The sequence below is a fragment of the Silurus aristotelis genome (assembly GCF_946808225.1).
Source record: "Silurus aristotelis genome assembly, chromosome: 20".
NCBI classification, from domain to species: Eukaryota; Metazoa; Chordata; class Actinopteri; order Siluriformes; family Siluridae; genus Silurus; species Silurus aristotelis.
Window position 1 is genome coordinate 20,902,130 of NC_139593.1, and position 22,035 is coordinate 20,924,164.

A 22,035-nucleotide genomic window follows, 5' to 3' on the forward strand; every position below is an offset into this window, starting at 1 on the left:
CACACACCCTCGCCGTTGCTTTATTTATTCTTTTATTCAGAAAGGATGCGAGAGGGCTCCAGCATACCTCCGATTGCAAACGGTAGCGAACGGAAAAGCTTGGTGTGGTTCACGTGTGAAAGTGTGATATAGTGTTCATAAACGTCTCAACATTTACAACGCTCCGGCTCGATGCGCTAACCAAAAAATAACGATGCGTCGTCGTTCTTGTTCATGCTAGTCCTGGAGGAAAGCTTGCAGGTTTGGAGAAAAAAGAAATAAAACAATACCCAAGAAGCATAAAGAAACAGTGCTGTTTTAGACGTGTGCAATAACGTGAACAATATCAAATCGGACATTCCGTCCCTGGTTATATACGGAGTAATAAAACTGTCTTTCTGCTTTTGATCCTCGACTGCACTTGTGCAAACCTTTCTCAATTGTGCCTGTAAATCACGACGAGTCTCATCGCTTCGAAACAAAAGGTATCTTTTTTTTTTTTTTTTTATTTACATCCTTCGGAGAAAAAAAAAAAGAGCTCCGGAAGTGTTTATCGATCCGGTGGTCCCCCCGGTGGTGTGCACTACGCAATATCAAATGAGCATACATTCCACACTGTGTGGTGTTCAGTTCAGGAGAAAACACTTCACGATTCAATGTGTTGCCTGGGTTTAAATTTCCTAATGAGGTTCTCCGGTCCGAATCAGAAACGAAATCCAGTTCGACTTGTGTTTGCTCCACTTGTAGCCGGGTTGAGTTTTGTCTATACCTTCATTTTTAATGTCTGTCCAGTTTCCTCTTGGACACAACCTCCTTTGAATTAAACGTGCCTTTTCATGTGGAGGGCCAGGTGATCCGACCTTGAGAAGCACCTGCAAGAGGAACAAGATAAATCTAGATATGGTTAGTAGAAAGACAGATTGAGATACTTGTTTCTCCATCTAAAAGTTGAAGTGAAGCAGCGATATTTGAGACAATGGAACACTTTGCAGATTGATCACCAACATTCAGAAGCATAGCATTGAGCTAGACTAGCTAGTCGGTATGTAGACGTTTTCATTTTGCTAGCTGATGACTCATAGCTAGCTTAAAAAAACTAGCATTGTACTAAAACCAAAACAGGATTTGGCAAATATTCAAATAGGCACCATTTTTAGATTAGGTCAGAGACTTTACCCCCTCGAGCTGTTCAGTGATTGTCTAGCCATTTTGTGTGTCTTTGTTTTGATGTCTTGTTTCCTGTCTTGTCATGTCCCGCACGTGTCTTAAGCGTCTTGAGTTTTCTCTTTGTGTGTGTATCGTTACGAAGTGTTATTAATCTGTTTGTGTTCTCAATTTCGCGCTCAATCTTTGATCTCGTTTCTGACTCTTGTAAATCTCATCCTTGTTTTGCCCACGTCGTGATGTTTGCTTTTTTTTTTTTTGTTACCCTGTTTCACATTTTGTTTCTTTCTGCTGATTTAGATTTGTTCTTCTTCAGCACTTGTATTTGCTTGGAAGCCCTAGCTCAGTGGTTAAGGCTCTGGGTTACTGATTGGAAGTTCAAACCCCAGTATCGCCAAACTGTCACTCTTGGGCCCTTAAACAAGGCCCTTAACCCTCTGTTAACCCTCTGCCGCAGCTTCCTAACATCACAAGAACGAATTCCACTGTGCTGTAAGGTAGACGAAGAGTAAATGCATCGACTCTATTTGATTCTCATTGAAAAGTTGTGGACTCAAATTCCAGTGGCAGGTGGGCCCCTGAGCAAGGCCCTTAATCTGTCAAGTGTAATATTAAAATAATGTTAACGTACAGTAATACTTAAATACGTTTAGGAACGACTTTAAATTGAATTTAAGATAAGGTAATTTTAGAATGAATGAATAAATGAATCAATTTATTTGGGAGATCTAGAACAACAGATGGTGCTGCCAAGCGGCTTTATCCCAGCTGGTCTAGAAGGTTCTACAGGTTCTGTGTGTTACTGTGCTGTATTTAAGGCTCAGTTTAGGCAGGCGGAGACTCTGTGGACACACACACACACACCCTTATTATAATGGTAATCTGTGCCTCTCCTGACAGAAGTGGATTCCCAAAGGTGTCCAGAGAACACACATAGGTGTAAAAAGGCGTGAAGGACTTATTTACATCAAAGAGGGGTTTGAGCTTGATTGACCCTCAGGGGTCCAAAGGGAGGGGCTGGTTATTTGTTTGCAAGTGCCCAGCTAAAATGAACAAAAGGGCCCTGTTTTACCCTTCACCTACACCAAGTGCACTGTACGCTTCTGTTCTCTTTAAGAGGAAGTTCAGCTTCATCACAGTCTCTTCATAAGTCATGTGATCTTTAGCGTTCAGGACACTTACATAGGTGTCAATCATTCTAGATGTATATATTTATTGTCTCATCTGTCTGTGAGTGTGTTTGATGTCCTTTCAGGATTCTTCGGTGTCAATTCGGACTGATTCTCTTCCCCTCTCTCTCTCTCTCTCTCTCTCTCTCTCTCTCTCTCTCTCTCTCTCTCTCTCTCTCTCTCTCTCTCTCTCTCTATTTCAGTCCCATGCACCTGGTCTGTCTTTCTGTCACTCTTTCTGTCCGCATTTCTCTATCTACCATCCTGTATTTCTACCTCTTTGTCTATCATGCAGTCTGTCTGTCTTCCTGTCCTCTATTTCTGTATTTTTTTCTCTCTTACTCACTTTGTCTGTCTTCTTGTCTCACTCTCTATTCCTGTATCTCTCCCTGTCTCACATGCACCCAGGTTTGTCTTCCTCTATCTCTCTATTTTGGTCTCTCTCGGTCTCTCACGCACCGGTGTCTTCCTTTTTTTCTCTTTCTCATGCACCTTGTCTATCTTCCTTTGCCTCTATATTTCTGCCTGGCTCTGTCACTTATGCAATGTGTCACATCCTTTTTTTTCCATTCTGCCTGCTTGTCATTGTCTCTTTTTCTATTTCATTCTCTCTCTCTCTCTCTCTCTCTCTCTCTCTCTCTCTCTCTCTCTCTCTCTCTCTTTGCCCCTTTTCTTTTCATCTGTCTCTCTTTGCTTGTCTCACTGTTTCTCACTTTCGATCTCTGCTTCACTGTCTGTCTGTCTGTCTGTCTGTCTGTCTGTCTGTCTGTCTGTCTGTCTGTCTGTCTGTCTGAATAGCAGTATGCACTGACAAGACTTTAGTCACGTTGCCCTGGCGATCGGCCGCATTTTTGTCAAACCGTGATGATGAAACGTCGGTGAAACCCACCCCAAGAATTCCTCACCTGTCGCAGTGCGCGCATTTGAAGGGCTTGGCGCCCGTGTGTTTGCGGTAGTGTCTCGTCAGTTCATCGCTCCGTGCAAAACGCCATTCGCACCCTTCCCATGAGCACTTGTAGGGTTTCTCACCTACAAAAAAAAAAGACACAGAGGGTTAACACACACACACACACACACACACACACACACACACACACACATACAGAGATCTCAAGAGATTGCTGTAACAATCAAATTCAGTGATGTATGTGTTAATCAGGCTGCATAAAATACGAAGGAGGTGTGTGTGTGTGTTAGTTTATTTATCTGTATAGTAAACCGGGGGATGGGGGAAGCTTATTTGGACGCTATCATTAGTGTGGTAATGATGCTTAATGGGCAGGAACTTCATATTTACTGTCAGCTGGCTGCCTCTGTCTCGGCTGTGAGCCGCAGCCACAAATCTTTCCAACGAGCTATAAAAAAAAAGAAAAAACAAACAAAAAAACACGCCGTCTGTGAGCACAAATCAACGCTAAATTGCAAGCGTATCAATTTGGTCCTGTGGGATAAACAGCGACGCAGTAAACCAGCTAAAGGAAGACACAAAAAAAAAACCTACGTTCTTCCTGGAGAGCCGAACAGCTCTGGTGCTATTGCTGCACCTGCTTCATGGCAGAAATAAGATTACCGAGTAATGAGGAGAAAGGAGAAAAGTAGGAACTAATATAACAAGCCAAGAGTCAGATTCATTTGACACAGCGGGTCTATAAACCGAATAAAACTTGGAGAAGCCGTACCAATAAAGCACCACACACACACGATCAATTATGATCAAAGCTGCCTTTAGTTCTTTTGATGCCTCCACAAACATGTTTTTGATATATAATCCTGGTGGTGTGAGTTTCGATGCAGAAATACATCCATCTCACACCCCATGTGTTTTCAGCATACGTGTACAGACGTGTCCATGTTGCAAGGCGGTCCGATGATACACCCATATGGCCGTAGCAACTGATTGATGAACGTTCTTGACTGGCTAAGCGTTCCCAAAGAAATTGCAAGCCCCCAGTTCCGCGTCACCTTACACCGCTAAAACACACACACACACACACACACGCACACGCACACGCACACACACACAGCGACCACAACTCTGACTCCAATTATAAGTCAGGGTGGCACGGATGCTGGAGACGGTTACCTGGCAACCAGGCATAAGCACAATCTGGAACTAGCCAATTACGGCCTGTGCTGCCAAGGGAGGATGCAGTCGCCTGGCAACCGGAGCCCTACATGCTCTGTGTGTGTGTGTGTGTGTGTTAGCAGTGTAAGGTGACGCCGATGCTGGGAATAAGCGACTGTTGAGCCAAGATGTGCAGGTTGCTAAGAAACCACTCCTACTCCAAACTCATGGAAACAAACACACACACACACACACACACACACACAAGCAACGATGTCAAAGCAGAACAGAACACCAGACAGCGATGTATAGATTAAAATAAGTGAAAAAAATATATATAGATTTAGAAAATAAAGGATTAAACCTGAACAATGTTACAACATCATGTTTGTCTTTCATTCTGCTTTCTTTCTCTTCCATCCCTTATTTTCTTCACTTTCTCTGTCTCAATTTCTATCCTGGCTCTCTTTTCTCTGGATTTCTTGTATATCTGTCCCTTGCTTTTTTATTTCAATCTGATTTCTCTCTTTTTATGCCTTTACATTTTCCTCTCTCTCTCTCTCTCTCTCTCTCTCTCTCTCTCTCTCTCTCACTCTCACTCTCACTCTCACTCTCTCTCTTTCTCTCTCACTCTTTCTTTCTCTCTCTATCAATTTCGAACCTGCCTGTCTTTCTCTTTATGACAGTTTCTCTCTCTTCATGCTTTTTCTTTTTCCTGTCTGTCTGTCTATCTGTCTGTCTGTCTGTCTGTCTGTCCGTCTGTTTTGGTATAAAAAAATTGTTCTCTCTGTCACTCTGATTTCTGTTTTCATGCCTTTACCCTTTTCTTTCTCTCTTTTACTTAATTTCCATCCTGTCTGTCTGTCACGCTCTGTTTTCTTTTATACCTGTCTGCTGCTCTGTCTGTCTCAATTTCCACCCTGCCTGTTTGTCTGTCTTTCTTGTATTTCTCTGTCTGTCTGCCTCTCTCTTTCATTATGTATGTTTGTCTTTGTTTCTGTCAATTTCCATCCTATCTGCCTCTCGTTCTTTCATTCTCATTGAAATATTCACATATCTGTCTCTCTCTTGATTTTAGATTTGTCTGTCTGCCTCATTTCTGTCTCTTCGTTTGTCTCTTTTTTGCCTTTCCCTTGGGATGCTCTTCAAACTCTCTGTCCATCAGTCATTCTGTCTCACTGTGTGCCTCTCTTTTTCTTTCATTTCTTCCCTTCTTACGTCTGTCTCTTTTTCTACCTACTCTTTCTTTCAGTCATTCTTTCTCTGTCTCTCCTGCTCTTTTTCACACTTCTGCTCAGTCAGACCTTCATCACTCAAATTTTTTGGTCTTTGCATTTCCCCCACAGTGCGTCTGTAACATATGATCCACTGTGTGTGACATGCTGTGCTTTAGTAGTTGCTGTTCCTCAAACACACACACACACACACACACACACACACACACACACGTGCACACACACACACGTGCACACACACACACACACACACACACACACACACACACACACACACACACACACACGTGCGCACACACACACACACACACACACACACACACACACACACACACACACACACACACACACATCTCTATTTCATTCTGGATAAAAATTAAATGTGTTGAGTTACGGTCTGCTCCTAAAGCTTGTGACGGAGCACCGAGGCAGCCTTTAGGAAACGATGTGATGCTGCAGGCATTGTTTAGGATGACTGTGCTTTGTACACAAAGGCTAACATTACACAATACACAACTTCATATCCGTGTGTGTTGGTTCTACCTGTGTGTGTCCTCTGGTGTGCTTTTAGGTGAGAGCTCTTTGTGTACACCTTCCTGCAGCCATCGAACTGGCAGCGGTGCACCCTTTTCTTGCTGTCGGCCGAGTCCCTGCCCCCCGAGGTTCCGCTCGCCTGTTCGCCGTCACTGGGTCCTGGCGAGAGCGGTCGAGCCACGGCCAGTTTTAACATCAGAGTCCCGTCGGCCAGGGTGTGGGAGGTCTTGAGGGAATGCCGCTCCAGTTCCGGGGACGAGGGCGGAGTCAAGGAGGTGAGCGCGTTCAGCTGGGCCACGTCGACCCCTGTGCTGAGGTCGGAAGGGTCCGGTGTGGACGGTGAGGTCAACGAGTCTCTGTCGTGGCCCAGCGGTGATGGCGTGAAGTTGAAGAGCGATGTGTTGAGGGATTCGTCCTCTCCATGTCCTTCCATGAAGTCTGAAGATAGCAGGTGGTCCAGTTCATCCTCAAAGAGCTCTGATAGTCGCTTGGGCTCCGTCTGAAGGTAGCGTTCCAGCTCTAGACATGTCTGAGAAAACAGATAATGTATTCATATCTCTTGGATGTGATTGAACTGTCATGAACCAGAGTCCTTGAGTCAACACTGAGGTCACAGAGAGACAGAGAGAGAGCAAAAGGTAACATGTAGCCTGATCTGACACGCCTCCTTAGATGACATCTAAAATAATGCTTATATATAAAATCCACATTTGATGGCACATGCTCTTTATTTTTCCTCCCTGTGCATAAACACATGCATAAAAAAGCCCAGTTCACTGGTTAAAGTGCACCACAGTCCTTCGTGGTCCCCCGACATAAAATAATACAGCAGAAAAAAGATGAAGAATCAGTCTTTCCACAATCTAAACTCAGTCCCTGTAGTGCTGCATGATGGCAATGATGAATGGTTATGTGTGTCCACTTCCCTGACCCACTGATGGAGTCTCTCTGTCTCTCTCTCTCTTTCTCTCTCTCTCTCTCTCTCTCTCTGGCATGTTATTTGCCTCAGCAGGCCTTCAGAGATAGATGGTTAGACCATGATTGATTACACAGCGGCGATTGGAGCTCTCTGGAGCTGAAAAAACACAACTGACCTGAATTACCTGCTGAGGGAGGGAGAAGGGAGACAGAGAGAGAGAGAGAGAGAGAGAAAGGGAGAGAGGAAAAAGAATGAGAGAGAGAGAGAGAGAGAGAGAGAGAGAGAGAGAGAGAGAGAGAGAGAGAGAGAGAGCAAGATACCATGCACCGAAAGGAAGTTTGATAAGGGTATAGAGAGATAGATGATAAAAAAGAAGAAAAGAAAGAGGAACTAATTGCTTGGGAAAAGAATGCGCCCCCTCCAATATTTTTCTAAACAAGTCAAAGAAGTGATTAATCTTAAAAAAACAAAACAAAAAAAAACACTTCCTTAGAACTGTTACAGTCGCCTATTTTACATCAGCATTCCCATCATGCACTTGAGCTCGATTCTGTTCTAGGCCCAGATTTTGGTTTGTTAGCTGACTGGGAACGCCTGTTTCATGTTAGTCCTCGATTAGTTAGTCTGTGTGCTTTCTGGTGTATAATTAAATGCTTCAAATATTTGAATCTTTCTTGTGTAGCATTAAATCCACACCTTGGAGCTGGTCCTTCCTGGTTTATAGCAGTACTTTATAAAGTGAAATATAGATCTATAGCTAGGCGCATCAAAAGCCCAAAAGCCCTTTCTAGGGTTGTTCCAAGTGTAAAAACTCGAGTTGAAAAGTGCTGTGTCTCTTTGACTCACTGTTGTTGTGATTGTTGTCAGGAACCATGTCTCAAACCAAAGTACCTTACCTTCAAAAGTATTTACAAATCTAGAAAATCTTGAAGACTGATAATATGTTTGAAGGTTTTATGAGAGCTCCCCAATTGTAATAGGAAAAAGTTTTCTTGAATGGTACATATCTATGTCATTTGAGTTACGACACTACTTTGTTTAGTCAGTGGCTGATTAAGGGGTCGCATGGTGCTCTACAGCCCCCCCCTGTTAAAGTTGGCATTGCGCCACATGGACGCAGAGAGTGAATTTCAGTAGATGGGCAACAACGATGCTTCAAACTATCACAATACGGCCATCCTGGGTACCTTCAAGCAACCGTACTCTGGAATTGTCCTAAACTCAACCCTCTTTTTGCTTCAAAAGCTGCCAGTGATAAAGAGTTGTATATAAGAATCCAACACAGCCCAAGTGTTCGCTGTTCCATGCTACGCTGTATTTTCATTTGTTTATCTGCGTTTTTTTCCCATAGCTGTGCTTCATATCACTGGCTTTGATACATTGCACCTCAGCGCCGCTGATGCTAATGGAATGAAATGGAACGTGCGTTTGTGTGTTTTTTGTGAATGGAATTTGTGTTTGCGATCCAGACGGCGATAAAATAACTTTTTAATATCGGCACTGAATTCGTTCAGGCGCCAAAGCGCGATCCATCCATAACTATTACGCTTCCTGCTGTTATATCCTGATGTTAAAATATCATTAACGATGATGGCCTCAAAGCAAGAATGCCAAAAGCAATGTAGAACCTCTTTCTGTCGCTCTCACACTCTCTGGTTGTCCATCTTTGCTTCATAAACCTGAATAATTAAAATTATAGCACACTGAAAGGTGACACTCTGTGGCATCTCCAGATGATTGTGTAGATAGGTGCAAGCTAGAGCAAGGTCCAACTGGCTTCTCTTTTTCTCTTTTCTCTATCTTTATTTTTATGTGACTGTTCACCCAGAGGTCCTGACATTCTCAGGATATTGTTACTGAAAATGCCAGTGGAATCAAATCCAGCTCTAATATCTGGATGCCCCCACCCTCTCAATCCACCCCCGAATGACTGGCTCATATTCGACTGTCAAGACCGGGTGCATATCAGGTTAGCACTAGTGCAAAACAAAAAAGGGCATTTCTCCATTATTATTCATTTCTACCTCCAGGTAAAACAGAACAGTATGGGAATTACGTCTAAAATCCGTCTAAAATCGACAAACAGATGATGGATGGATGGATGAATAGATGGGAGGATGGATGAAAGGACAGACGGATGGTACTCGTTCACAGAACGGTTTCCCTCTCAGTCAGTTTCTTACTCCAGCGCTCGATAAATGTTTGATCAACAACTGGAGGTAGGCATGCCAGCTGGTGACTGATGGACAGGGACGGCTCATTCGTCCAGGCCTGCAATAGCTCATCGATCTGTAATGTTAAACTCAGGCCAAGAGGTGGACACACACACACACACACACACACACACACACACACACACACACACACACACAAATAAAGCTCTGCCAGCATGTTAAGGAGCAGGCTTATTGCCAGCTGGCTGACAGCTGATCAATAAGAGACAAAGATCAATACATTTGGGAGGGTTGGTTGGATGGGGGGGGGGGGGAGGGGAGGTTACGGCGTGTGTGTTGTCATCACCAGATGAATTACTCTAGGTTTTTATACAATCTTTCTTGTGCTGTGGACTGAGAAATCGGAGATATTTAAAAATCAATGGGATTAGTCAAATGATTTAGTCATGCGCCCCATCAACATCAAACAAACTTTATAGTCTGGGGGTTACTCGCAGCAAACAAATGGGCTTTTCCTCAACATCACATGATAAAAGTAAACGTTTGAAAGAAACTATTTTGCTCTTACGCTTTTAGATGTATATGATGTAAGCGTTTTCGCAGGTTTCATTGTGGCTGGAATGTGTTTTTACAACAAAACTGGGCAGAATTTGTACGTGTCGGCATTAGAAACGTTCCTCACTTGGTCCAAGCTGTTTCCAGCATGCACACTGGGAAGATATGGTTCATTGAGGTTGAAATGGAAGACTTAGGTTGATGTTAGACTTTGGGACGGTATGAATTAAAAGGTAGTTCAGGATAATGAAGAAGATGCGGACGGATATGAAGCTCGCAAAAGAGCCAGTCAGCTTTGTGTATCCACAGAGTCACTGTCGTCAAACACACACGCGTGGATCAGTTGAACGCGGCCTAATGCCTGCTGACACTTGTAAGCAGCTGTAAAAAGCAAAGCCGGCACTCGTGAAATGGATCCTGAGCAGGCTGTTGGCATAAGTGTTAATAAAGCTGGCGGGGACCGTCGAACGAAAAAAACACGCTCGGCTTAATATCAGGACATTTCTTGTCTCCCTCGTTGATACGGGATGGTAATACATTTCTGATGGGGGTGCTTATCTCCGCCACTCCGTCTCACAGCTTGTTTGAAATGGCTAATAGCTCGTTTCAAAGGGACCAACGCTTGCTTTGTGGCTGATAACCGAGTGCTAGCGATGTGACATTACACCAATTAAGGAATCACACATACTCGCACTCATTCACACACGAGGGCCACAGTACATTTTTATGAGCATATAAACCTCTCTGAGCATTTTTTTTTTTTTTTTTGCTGCTCTTGTATTTTAATGCCCTAAGCCGGGGTTAGTGCCGAGGAGGGACAGCTAGTAATTAGCAATAAAAACTAGCTCTCTGATAGCTGTGGATCAATCAGCGCCAGAGCATTTGATGGGTGATGTTAATGTGCACATGGTGGGGGGTGTGTGAAAAGGTTCATTATTTTATTTCTGGACACAAGCTCGAGAAAATCCATGAGACGCTTAACGAATCGAGGCAGAACGTCCTTGAAAGGGAACGGGTTGGGTGTGTTCGGCAAGGCAATGAGTAAAGCTCCAGAAGGAGGAGGAGGTGGATGTGTTATTTTTTTATTTTTTTTTGGGGTGGGGGGTATGCCTGGGGGGGTGGATTGGGAAAGGCAAACAGCGGAATTTCAAACCATATCCTGTGAGCTCCTGTCACCTTGATACAAGGTCAATAAAGGACTTTCGGGCTTATGGGGAAAGGGCTGAAGAGGTTTTGGTTGGAACTCAATAGTAGAAGTAGTGGAGATGTTGGTGGAAACCCTGAACTCAGTGGAATACAGATGAAATCCACTTCGGCTAGTTAGCGAGGTATAAAGCGTACAAGATACCAGCAGTTTTAAGATGAAAGTAGAAGCTATAGAAGCTGATCAGTGTTGTTGCATCCTTCTCTTTAGACAGTGATGAAGGAAGGGCAGCACTTGTTAATCCATTAAATCTTGGACGCCACTGAAAATGAAAGTGGTTTGGGGTGGATTTTACATCTGAAGACAAAGTAGAGGAAGCACTTTTTTATTCACGCTAATCAGAGTTCCGTTGTTGAGCTAGTGTTCTATAGGTTGAAAATCTTCTGTTGTTGATTCACTCGTTCATGTCTATTAAAAAACACTGACTAGACTAAATGCCCCCCATGGGGTTTTATCAGGTCATGTTGCTGTGATTAGCGTGTAGCGAGAACTAAGAAGGATGAGTCATGCTGATCCCGCACCAGGCTCTTGTTCTCACAGCAGGAAGCTTCGGCTTTATTTCCCTGAATGCGAGGGCCCGGGGTTGCGAGGAAAACATCAGGAAAAAAAACCTTATCTCGCCCTCTTCAAACGCATGCTGTGTTGTGACTGGATGCAGACGTTTTAGGGCTCTAATGCAAAGTATATGTTTCTTGAGTACCAAAATGCTTCTGATGGTAGGGTTTGGAATCCGAGTCCAATAAGAGCGAATGATTTCTCTGACTTAAGATGGCAAGCGTTCATCACTGCATCGGGAAATCGATATCAAGTGGCACGTCAAAAATACGACCCTTTGACCTCTCGGCCTCTGATGAGAACGTGACCTGGAAATCAATGCGGACTTGATTCAGGGCTCGGTTCACGAAGATGCACGTGAAATGTTATGTTCCAGATTACAGCTGGTTTTAGTGGGAGGAAGACGATCAGTACAAGAGAGGTCAAGGCGTTCGAGGGCGAGACATGGTTTTCAGTCAAGTAAAAATGCGTTGTTGGAGCATATGGAAATACAGTTGAGTTTGCATATGACACACATCCAGGGAGGACATGGTGACCTAAGACATGTCCTGCATAGCAGCACACACACATGACTGGACTTGCTTTGCCTGAGCCTGAAAATCGAATATTCTAAAAGTGTGTGTTCATGCATGACACACACACATTATACTTTACTGTAAGTATCTCAGATACTTTTGAATGTGTTCATCTGAATGAGAAAATAAGCCACAACAAAGTAAGGTTTCAGAGCACAACCCTGAAACACGGGTTTGACTGACACTTCCTCATTCTTTCATGATATTCAAAATGGAACGCCGTGACGTTTATACCGCTCTGATTACATCTTCATCCGAAAAGCTCACAGTGTGTGTTCGAAAGGCCTGGCGTACACAGGCGTATTGAAAGCTAAGATAAGACCGATTTGAGATTCTGAAGCTCTCAGCCAGAAAAGTATCCCAAAGCTCCAACACTTTTTCATTTTTTATGCCTGACGTCAAGGCTCATGTTTGATCGGCTTGCTGGAAATGACAAACTCTAATCTCTGTGCGCTGCAAGACGGCATGAGTTACTACAGGCCGAAAGCTTGATAAATGGGCCACGTTTCGAGACGGAGCTGGTTTTCCAAAAGCCCTTTGCAGTCGACGCCAGGGTTTGCAGGCATGTACAAAGATCCAGAAGCTTGGGAGTTAAACGCCAAACAAGGTTTTATATTTTCAGAAGATTTTTTGAGTCACATTTGCAAAAGTCTTGACATGGGAGTAAATGATCTCCAGGCTGGAGATGTCTTCTTGGAGAGTTTTTGCATCCCGAAGCTCAGAGCAAGAGTTCAAAAGACACCTGAACGAAGTTCTTTTGATTTTTTTGAATAAAAGAGTTGGGCTGCAAAATGTACCCTCATAAAACTCGTCAGAAATACAAGGACAACGCATAAAAATGATACTGGTGTGGAAAAGACTCAAAAGATTCAGTGTTATCGAGCGACTAGCCTTTTCATCACCCCTTCAGTCATTTCTCTCGGCTCTAATTAGCGAGTTAAGGGGTTGCGCTCTTTTCAGGCCCCTAATTGGACGCTGCAGTTCTTCGCACACTTTGTTCAAGTCACCGTGAAAAGATTGTGGCCATTATATTAAAATCCAAAAAAAAAGAGCCAAGGAGCTCGGCAGGGAGACGGTCGGGGATATGCGGCGAGGCGACAAAACGTAGAGGAAGCCACCATTTTGGAAAAAAAAACCCCACAAAAACGCAGAGATTTTGTCAGACTTGATTGAAGAAACGATAGATATTTTTTTGTGCTGAAGATTTTCTTTTGTTCACACCGAGATAACACCATACAGAAACGCACACACACCCACAGCCAGAGGGTGTAGACAGGAAAAAAAAACTCAGTCTAGACTCTAATTATAGTTTTGTGTTAATTAAGTATATTCCAGCGCTCCTCGCTCCGTCTCCATCGTGATAACTCCATCGCGCTAGCCGACCGCACAGACATAACGAGACCGAACGATTCCTTGGCTTTTGTCGTTTTCAATTATGGTTGCTTGCCAGATGTAATCAAATCAGAGCGCTGATTTTTATCAACCTCTCCAACACCCGTTCGGACTCCGTAGGTCGAGCGCAGATCTCGAGATCTGACGTGCTCGTTAACAACGTTAAAATCCGCCGCTGGGTTTGTGCAGGCGGAATTATGTACTGTACACGTTTTAGTTTTTTTCATATGTCGGAGTTAGAGATGATGGAACAGACAGTCAGAAGAAACCTGAAACGGTTTCAGGTTTCTGTCCAATGTTTTCAAAGCCTACAGAGAAAAAAAAAACGCTGGCTCCGCATTTGTTTTTCCCGTCTTTCCTCATCAGCGCTGGGCTTTGGCATGGCCGCATCGACTCCACTGTGCTGTTGCCAGAGTAGAAGCGTGGGATGTCTTGGAGTGACGGGAAGTCAAGCTGTTATTTCTCGTGTTATCTGATGCATGTCTGATTACATGCACAGGCAAAAGAAGTACAATTCGTATCATTCTCCTACAGTTCATTTAGGAGAATAAACATGAACCTCCTGAACACACAAAGTGCTGCGCAAGCTCCAAGCTAATCACCGGCGAAGCTCGGGAAGTCATTACCGTATTGGTTACAAGCTCTTTCCAACAGTGTTGCGCCTGAGCAGAAGTCAATGTTGGATCGAAACGTGGAAAAACAAAACAAAAAAATAATCTAAATGTGGCCTGGAGTGGAAAACCAACTTGATAACAGTTTATAGTTTTTAGAATCGTGTCTTTCGTTCCACGTTCCCACGTTGTGTTTTTCTTAACACTGAGATTCTTTCGGACCGAGAAGCTCTCAGGTGCTCACGTGTCTCTTCGGCACGTTACTGCAGCCGCAGCAAGATTTCAGAGATCTAAAAATAACAGGACGGTCTGAAATGGATGCTGGGAGAACAAAAAATGCTTTGACTTCCCTTCAGAGCCAAAAATAGACAGACACACACACACACACACACACACACACACACACACACACAGAAACCCTCACCTCAACCTGAAATAGTCCCAGGAGCGTTTTCTTTGTATTTGTATTTTACTATTTACAGAAAGGACTGGTTCTGCCAATATCACATTACAGTCATCACATGCTGAACTGGTTAATTAGACCCTGTGGGTAATCTGTGTGTGTGTGTGTGTGTGTGTGTGTGTGTGTGTGTGTGTGTGTGTGTGTGTGTGTGTGTGTGTGTGTGTGTGTGGATCACTGACTAAAAACCCTTGTTAAGGCCTCAAATTTATTATTCATCAAACAGAAATTACACACTCTTTTATATTACACAATAAAATACACCATAGTGTGTTAGAGATTGTGCAAGAATCTGACATTGTGTTAGATTGTTATAATGAGTGTGTTAGTGTCAGAAACTGTATGAGTCTGTAATTGTGTGTGAGGTGTGTCAGAGTGTGTGCCAGTGTGAATTAAGGGTGAGAGTTAGAGTTAGAGAGAGTGATAGAGGTGTAATGGTACACGTATTCGTACTGAACACTTTTTACGTGTGGAACAGAGATCAAATCTGAGCTTTTATCGTTTTTATAAGCTTTTATTGTCATTTCAAGTAAACATAGCCGACGCAGTACGCAGTGAAATGAGACGACGTTCCCTGGTGCTACATATTAAGTGGCGGACAGCAAGTTTGTTTAGTCTCCGACTCGCACTTTGAGCACTGTAGCTACTTTGTTTTTTGATTTTGTTTTACCGCATGCACGATAATTTGCTGCCACTTCCTGCCAAAGTTTTTTTTTTACTGCACTCTAGCGATATGGATTCTTTTTCTTTAAGAATTTCTCTTAAGAAAATCCTGACAGTTTTGCATATCGAGGGAGCGAATGAATGAATGAAGGAGTGAAGGATGCAAAGAATTAAGACTTAAAAAAAAAAAAAAAAGTAGAACATGTTTTTTTAGAAAATGAACACACACAAATTGGGTTTAACGAATGTAAACGTTTTTATTTCCATTGCATTTTTCTTTTTATTTCATTTCGATTACTCAATTTAATTAATATAATAAAAGTGGAAAAAAAAAGTCGCATTCATTTGATTTATTTGTTGTAGTTTCAGAGATTGTGATTGTATTAGAGTGGTTCAGAAAGTGATAGTGTGTGATTGTGTTAGAGTGTGTGGGATTGTGTAAGAGTGTGTTAGACAGTGGTAGAGAGTGTGCATTAGTGTGTATTAGAGTGTGTGTTTGTGGGTCTTGGAGCGTGTGTCAGTGTTTATTAGAAAGTATGTTAGGGACTGTTTTACACAGTGTGTATTGTGTTTCAGTTTATTTCAGTGTGTGTTAATGTGTAGTAGGGAGTGTGTGTTAGTTTGTAGTAGGGAGTGTGTGTTAGTGTGTAATAGGGATTGTGTGTTAGAGTGTATTATGTAGTTTGTGTTAATGTGTAGTAGGCAGTATGTGTTTGTGTGTAGTGGGTAGTTTGTATTAGTGTGTAGTAGGCAGTATGTGTTAGTGTGTAGTAGGGAGTGTGTGTTAGTGTGTAATAGGGATTGTGTGTTAGAGTGTATTATGGAGTTTGTGTTAATGTGTAGTAGGCAGTATGTGTTTGTGTGTAGTGGGTAGTTTGTATTAGTGTGTAGTAGGCAGTATGTGTTAGTGTGTAGTAGGGAGTGTGTGTTAGTGTGTAATAGGGATTGTGTGTTAGAGTGTATTATGGAGTTTGTGTTAATGTGTAGTAGGCAGTATGTGTTTGTGTGTAGTGGGTAGTTTGTAATAGTGTGTAGTAGGCAGTATGTGTTTGTGTGTAGAAGGGATTGTGTAATACTGAGCGTGTGACGGTGTGCAGCAGGAAGTATGTGTTTTTGTTAGTGTGTGTTTTTTAGTGTGTAGTAGGAAGTGTGTGTTAGTGTGTATCATGGGGTATGTGTAAGTATTTATTACTGTGTGTGATGGTGTGTATTATGGAGTATGTGTTAGTGTGTAGTGGGGAGTGTGTTAGTATGTATTACCTAGTGTGTAGTGGGAAGTGTGTAGTGAAAAGTTAGTGTGTATAATGGAGTGTGTTAGTGTGTATTACGGGGTGTGTTAGTATGTATTACTGAGTGTGTGTTAGTGTGTGTTACTGAGTGTGTGTTAGTATGTATTACTGTGTGTGTTAGTGTGTATTATGTGGTGTGTTGGTATGTATTTCTGAGTGTGTGTTAGTGTGTATTATGGGGTGTGTTAGTGTGTATTACTGAGTGTGTGTTAGTGTGTATTATGGGGTGTTAGTGTGTATTACTATGTGTGTGGTGTTGTGTGTTATGGGGTGTGTTAGAATGTATTATTGAGTGTGTGTTGCTGTGTATAAAATAGATATAATAAATTCCAGTCTTTCACACAGTGGCACTTTAGGTTACATTGCCTTAGTGTGTTACAATACATTAGTGTATATTACAGTGTGATAGTGTGTGTTAGTGTGTTAGTGTGGAGTTCAGCACATCAGTGTTATTGTGTTAAAGTGTAGAGTTAGTGTTAAAGTACGTTACTGCATCATACGGTGTGTTAGTGTGTGTGTTACAGTATGTGAATATATGTGAATACATCGTTACAATGTGGGTGTGTGTCATGAGTGTTAGTGTGTTAGTGAGTGTTGGTGTGTTTCAGCATGTTACAGTGCTTTAGTGTGTGTTACAGTATGTGAATGTATGAGTTTTACATTGTTACAGTGTGGGTGTGTGTTACTGTGTGTTAGACTGTCAGTGAGTGTGTTTCGAAGTTTGTGTTAGTGTTTTAGCGAGTGTTACACTGTGTTAGTGTGTTACTGTTTTGTTGGAGCGTTAGTGTTGTTAGAGCATTAGTGTTTTACAGTGTTACAGAGCTTTTAGTATCTTACAGTATTGTTAGTGTGTTTTAGTATGTTACAGTGTTGTCACTGTGTGTGTTTCAGTGTGTAAGTGTTTCAATGTGTGTTATCGTGTGTTGTTACAGACAGTCAGTCTTTTATAGTACAGTAATTGTGTGTGTGTGTGTGTGTGTGTGTGTGTGTGTGTTTCAGTGTGTTAGTATTACAATGTTTCAATGTGTGTTATCGTGTGTTGTTACAGTCAGTCTTTGATAGTACAGTGTGTGTGTGTGTGTGTGTGTGTGTGTGTGTGTGTGTGTGTGTGTGTGTGTGTTTTAGTGTGTTAGTATTACAATGTTTCAATGTGTGTTATCGTGTGTTGTTACAAACCGTTAGTCTTTTATAGTACTGTGTGTGTGTTGTGTTACAGTGTGATGGTTACAGTGTGTAAGTGTGTTTCAGGTGTTTCAGCTCTTTCGGTTCTTGCACCTGCGTTAACGCACATTACATGAACACACTAAAGCGCGCGCGTGTGAGCGCGCTCGCGCCGCCGACTCTCAGCATCGTTGTCCAAGTTTGTGAAGCTGAATGAGTCGGAGAGAGTGAAAGAAGCGGATGATGGAGATGTAAAAAAAAAAAAAAAAAAACATTAAGGAAAGGAAAGCTGAGAAGTTCCTACCTGCTGCCAGTTCTCCTCTAGAGACGGCATGGCGGAGAAATAGCCGGTGTCGTGGACGAGCTGGAGCTCCTGGAAGATGCTGTAGTTGGCCAGGACGTCCATGACGATGGTCCTGATGATGCTAACGCCAGGAATCCAAGGAAACAATGTCCTCACGGTCCTGCGGGGACATTCAGCATCACTTGGCTCATGTATCCTAAAAAGACTCTCAGGGTGTCCTTTATTTTATTTATTTATTTTTTTAGAATAAAATAAATAAATGGTTAGAATAACCGGAGACAGGACGGAGGAGACGTCGGCAGCAGGACCGAGAGACGAGATGGATGCTCTGGTGTCGGTGGAAGAGAGAGCTCGCGCGCCGGGCGCCTCGCGCGGACCGGGACCGACTGAGCGAGCGGAGACGGGAGGCGCACACGCACCTGCTCAACGGCGCTCGGTGCGTGACCAAATAGGGTAAAAATAGGGGCTGGAACCGGAGCGCCGGATAAGTGCAGGAGGCGAGGCTACGAGCTGAAGGAAGGTGGGGACAAAGTCAATAGTGGACTTGGATTGGACAATAACGCACGCGAGCTGAGCGCTATATTAAATCGAGGTATAAAATGGAAAAGAGAGAGAGAAAAAAACACCCGACGTCGCGAGGAGTTCATCGAGTTCAGGCTCGTGCGAGTGTCTGCACCGTGGAACACACATGCACCGGGTTTTTGGTTTATTATTATTATTATTATTATTATTATTATTATTATTATTATTATAAATTTTTTGCTTCATAAATAAAACGAATGCTCAATTATTCCCTAATTACACACTGATCACTAATTAGTGCAGGAATCCGCGAAAAAAACGTCTTCATGTGCATCAATCACTGTGTATTAGAGCAAATATTTTAGTGGAAGTGTATGACAGAGTGTCAATGTTACAGTGTAATGCAGTGTGTGTATTGTGGAGTGTTCAGGAGTGTGTTATCGTGTATTACAAATGTGTTCACTCCCAGCACTCACTCATACACTCCATGTCTCGTATAAAGCACTCGGAGCACCCACTCATACACTCCATGTCTCATATAAAGCACTCGGAGCACCCACTCATACACTCCATGTCTCATATAGAGCACTCGGAGCACCCACTCATACACTCCATGTCTCATATAGAGCACTCGGAGCACCCACTCATACACTCCATGTCTCATATAAAGCACTCAGAGCACCCACTCATACACTTAATGTCTCATATAGAGCACTCAGAGCACCCACTCATACACTTAATGTCTCATATAGAGCACTCGGAGCACCCACTCATACACTCCATGTCTCATATAGAGCACTCGGAGCACCCACTCATACACTCCATGTCTCATATAAAGCACTCGGAGCACCCACTCATACACTCGATGTCTCATATAGAGCACTCAGAGCACCCACTCATACACTTAATGTCTCATATAGAGCACTCGAGGTACCCACTCATACACTCCATGTCTCATATAGAGCACTCAGAGCACCCACTCATACACTTAATGTCTCATATAGAGCACTCGAGGTACCCACTCATACACTCCATGTCTCATATAGAGCACTCAGAGCACCCACTCAAACACTTAATGTCTCATATAGAGCACTCGGAGCACCCACTCGTACACTCCATGTCTCATATAGAGCACTCGGAGCACCCACTCATACACTTAATGTCTCATATAGAGCACTCGGAGCACCCACTCATACACTCCATGTCTCATATAGAGCACTCAGAGCACCCACTCAAACACTTAATGTCTCATATAGAGCACTCGAGGTACCCACTCATACACTTAATGTCTCATATAGAGCACTCGGAGCACCCACTCATACACTTAATGTCTCATATAGAGCACTCGAGGTACCCACTCATACACTTAATGTCTCATATAGAGCACTCGGAGCACCCACTCATACACTTAATGTCTCATATAGAGCACTTGGAGCACCCACTCATACACTCCATGTCTCATATAGAGCACTCAGAGCACCCACTCAAACACTTAATGTCTCATATAGAGCACTTGGAGCACCCACTCATACACTCCATGTCTCGTATAGAGCACTCGGAGCACCCACTTATACACTCCATGTCCTGTACACACCGCACACACACTCAACATCTCATACATACAACATTCACATCACACACACATCATGCCTTGTACCAGCACTCAGAATACGCAATTATACACTCATACAATAAATGTTGTATATACAGTGCACACAGCACACACACTTATATGCACCGCATCTTGTACATACCAGCACTTTTAACACACACTCACACCTTCCACATCTTGTACATACTAATACGGCTAAATGGACAGAGAAAAATATGACAGGTCATTTGTGTCATTGAAAAAGCAATCAGTCACGTCTGGCGGCTCGGCCTGACAAAACACTCAATCAGCCGGATTGAAGTGCTCCTTTCGATATAAAATGACATCATCTTCATGCCATAAATCTTACACACAAACACACACACACACACACACACACACACACACACACACACACACACACACACTGGGGTAATATCTAACTCTAAGCTTGATCTCACTAAATGGAAGCATGTAATGAGATAAGAGGATTATGTACAATTTTCCCCTTCATCTGTGGGATCATGGAAACAGGGCTTTTTCCTCTTTTTTAGCTTCCTGTCTCGTTTTGAATTATTCATATTCCTGTTAGGAACAAGACGAGTGGCTTAGAAGGTGTGTGTGTGTGTGTGTGTGTGTGTGTGTGTGTGTCGCACCGCTTTAATCTGCTTCCCGTGTGGATGGGAGCAGTCTGAATATCATGAATACAACATTGCTCATCTCACTGAGGACTTTAACCACCCACTTTGTCCCATTGAGGACATCGCTCCACCCCCTGCCTCAGCTAAGGACAATGCCCCAGCCCCTACTTTGGCTGAGAATGTTGCTTCACCCCTGGCTTGGCTGAGGACGTCACTCCGTCTATTTGCCTTGCCACCATTGTTGCTCCCTCTTCTGGCCTTGCCGCCATCATTGCTTCCCTCTCTGGACTTGCTGCCATCATTACCCCCCCACCCTGGACCTGCCGCTATCATTGCTCCCCCCCTCTGGCCTTGCTGCAGTCATTGCTCCCCTCCTCTGGCCTTGCTGGCATCATTGCCCCCCACCCCCAAAGTTGTTCCCCCCTCTGACCTTGACGCTGTCATTGCACCCCCTGCTGGACTTGCTGTTGTCATTGTTTCCCCTCTGGACTTGCCACCACTGTTGCTCCCCCTCTGGCCTTGGCGCCACTGTTGCTCCCCCCTCTGTCCTTGCCGCCATTGTTGCTTCCCCCTCTGGCCTTGCCACCTTCATTCCTCCTCTCTCTGGCCCTGCCACCGCCATTGTTCAACTTAGGGGTCCAGGCCCTTAAAATTTTTGATGCTTTAGAAGTTGCACCTTAAGGAGAGGCCTATGTTATCGATATCTCAGATATTTTCTCTCAAAACCCCCAGAGGGAAACCCTTGTCATGCCAGTCTCTGACTTTTCTCCTCCAAACCTCCAGAGCACATCCTAATGCAAAGTTTTAATTTATTTTCCTGTATGTACTTCCATTTTCTGAGTTCATGTTGCACACCTCGTTTGTTTTACTCGTCAGCCAAATCCTTGGAGATCCTTGATTTTTGGCTGTTCTAGTGATTTCTTTTCCATTTCATTGAAAACAATATAGGGGGAGTGGTGGCTCCAGCGGTTAAGGCGCTGGGTTGCCGATCGGAAGGTCTGGGGTTCAAGCCCCGGTATCGCCAAGCTGCCACTCTTGGGCCCTTGAGCAAGGCCCTTAACCCTCTATGCTCTGGGGGTCCCTTACGAGGGAAATATCAAGGTCCGTGACGTCGGAGTTACGTCGGGCCGCCTTCCCGTGGGCTCACCACCTGCAGGAGGGACCGTAAGGGACGGTGCTGTGAGGATTGGGCAGCAGTCGAAGTCGGGGGCCTGCTTAGACTGCTGCCCCCGCAACCCGAATTATGGATAAGCGGGAGAGAATGAATGAAAAC

At 43.6% G+C, this 22,035-nt stretch overlaps 1 protein-coding gene across 1 annotated transcript; it reads right to left on the minus strand.

Moving 5' to 3' along the window:
• Positions 1-361: 361 nt before the first annotated feature.
• On the minus strand, positions 362-18,463 carry klf7a (Kruppel like factor 7a). The gene is made up of 4 exons (XM_083522075.1): positions 18,009-18,463; positions 6,156-6,675; positions 3,218-3,341; positions 362-851 (listed from the first exon to the last, which is right to left on the minus strand). The coding sequence occupies exons 1-4, from the start codon at positions 18,108-18,110 to the stop codon at positions 800-802; spliced, it is 798 nt and encodes a 265-aa protein (XP_083378201.1). The 5' UTR covers positions 18,111-18,463; the 3' UTR covers positions 362-799.
• Positions 18,464-22,035: the final 3,572 nt, after the last annotated feature.

Bases quoted from the DNA above. Each gene is read 5' to 3' on its own strand.
- klf7a (XM_083522075.1), bottom strand. From the start codon at position 18,110: ATGGACGTCCTGGCCAACTACAGCATCTTCCAGGAGCTCCAGCTCGTC. The intron at 6,676-18,008 runs GTAGGAACTTCT...CTGTTTTCTCAG, and splicing joins TAGAGGAGAACTGGCAGCAG to ACATGTCTAGAGCTGGAACG. The intron at 3,342-6,155 runs GTAGAACCAACA...TTTTTTTTGTAG, and splicing joins ACACCAGAGGACACACACAG to GTGAGAAACCCTACAAGTGC.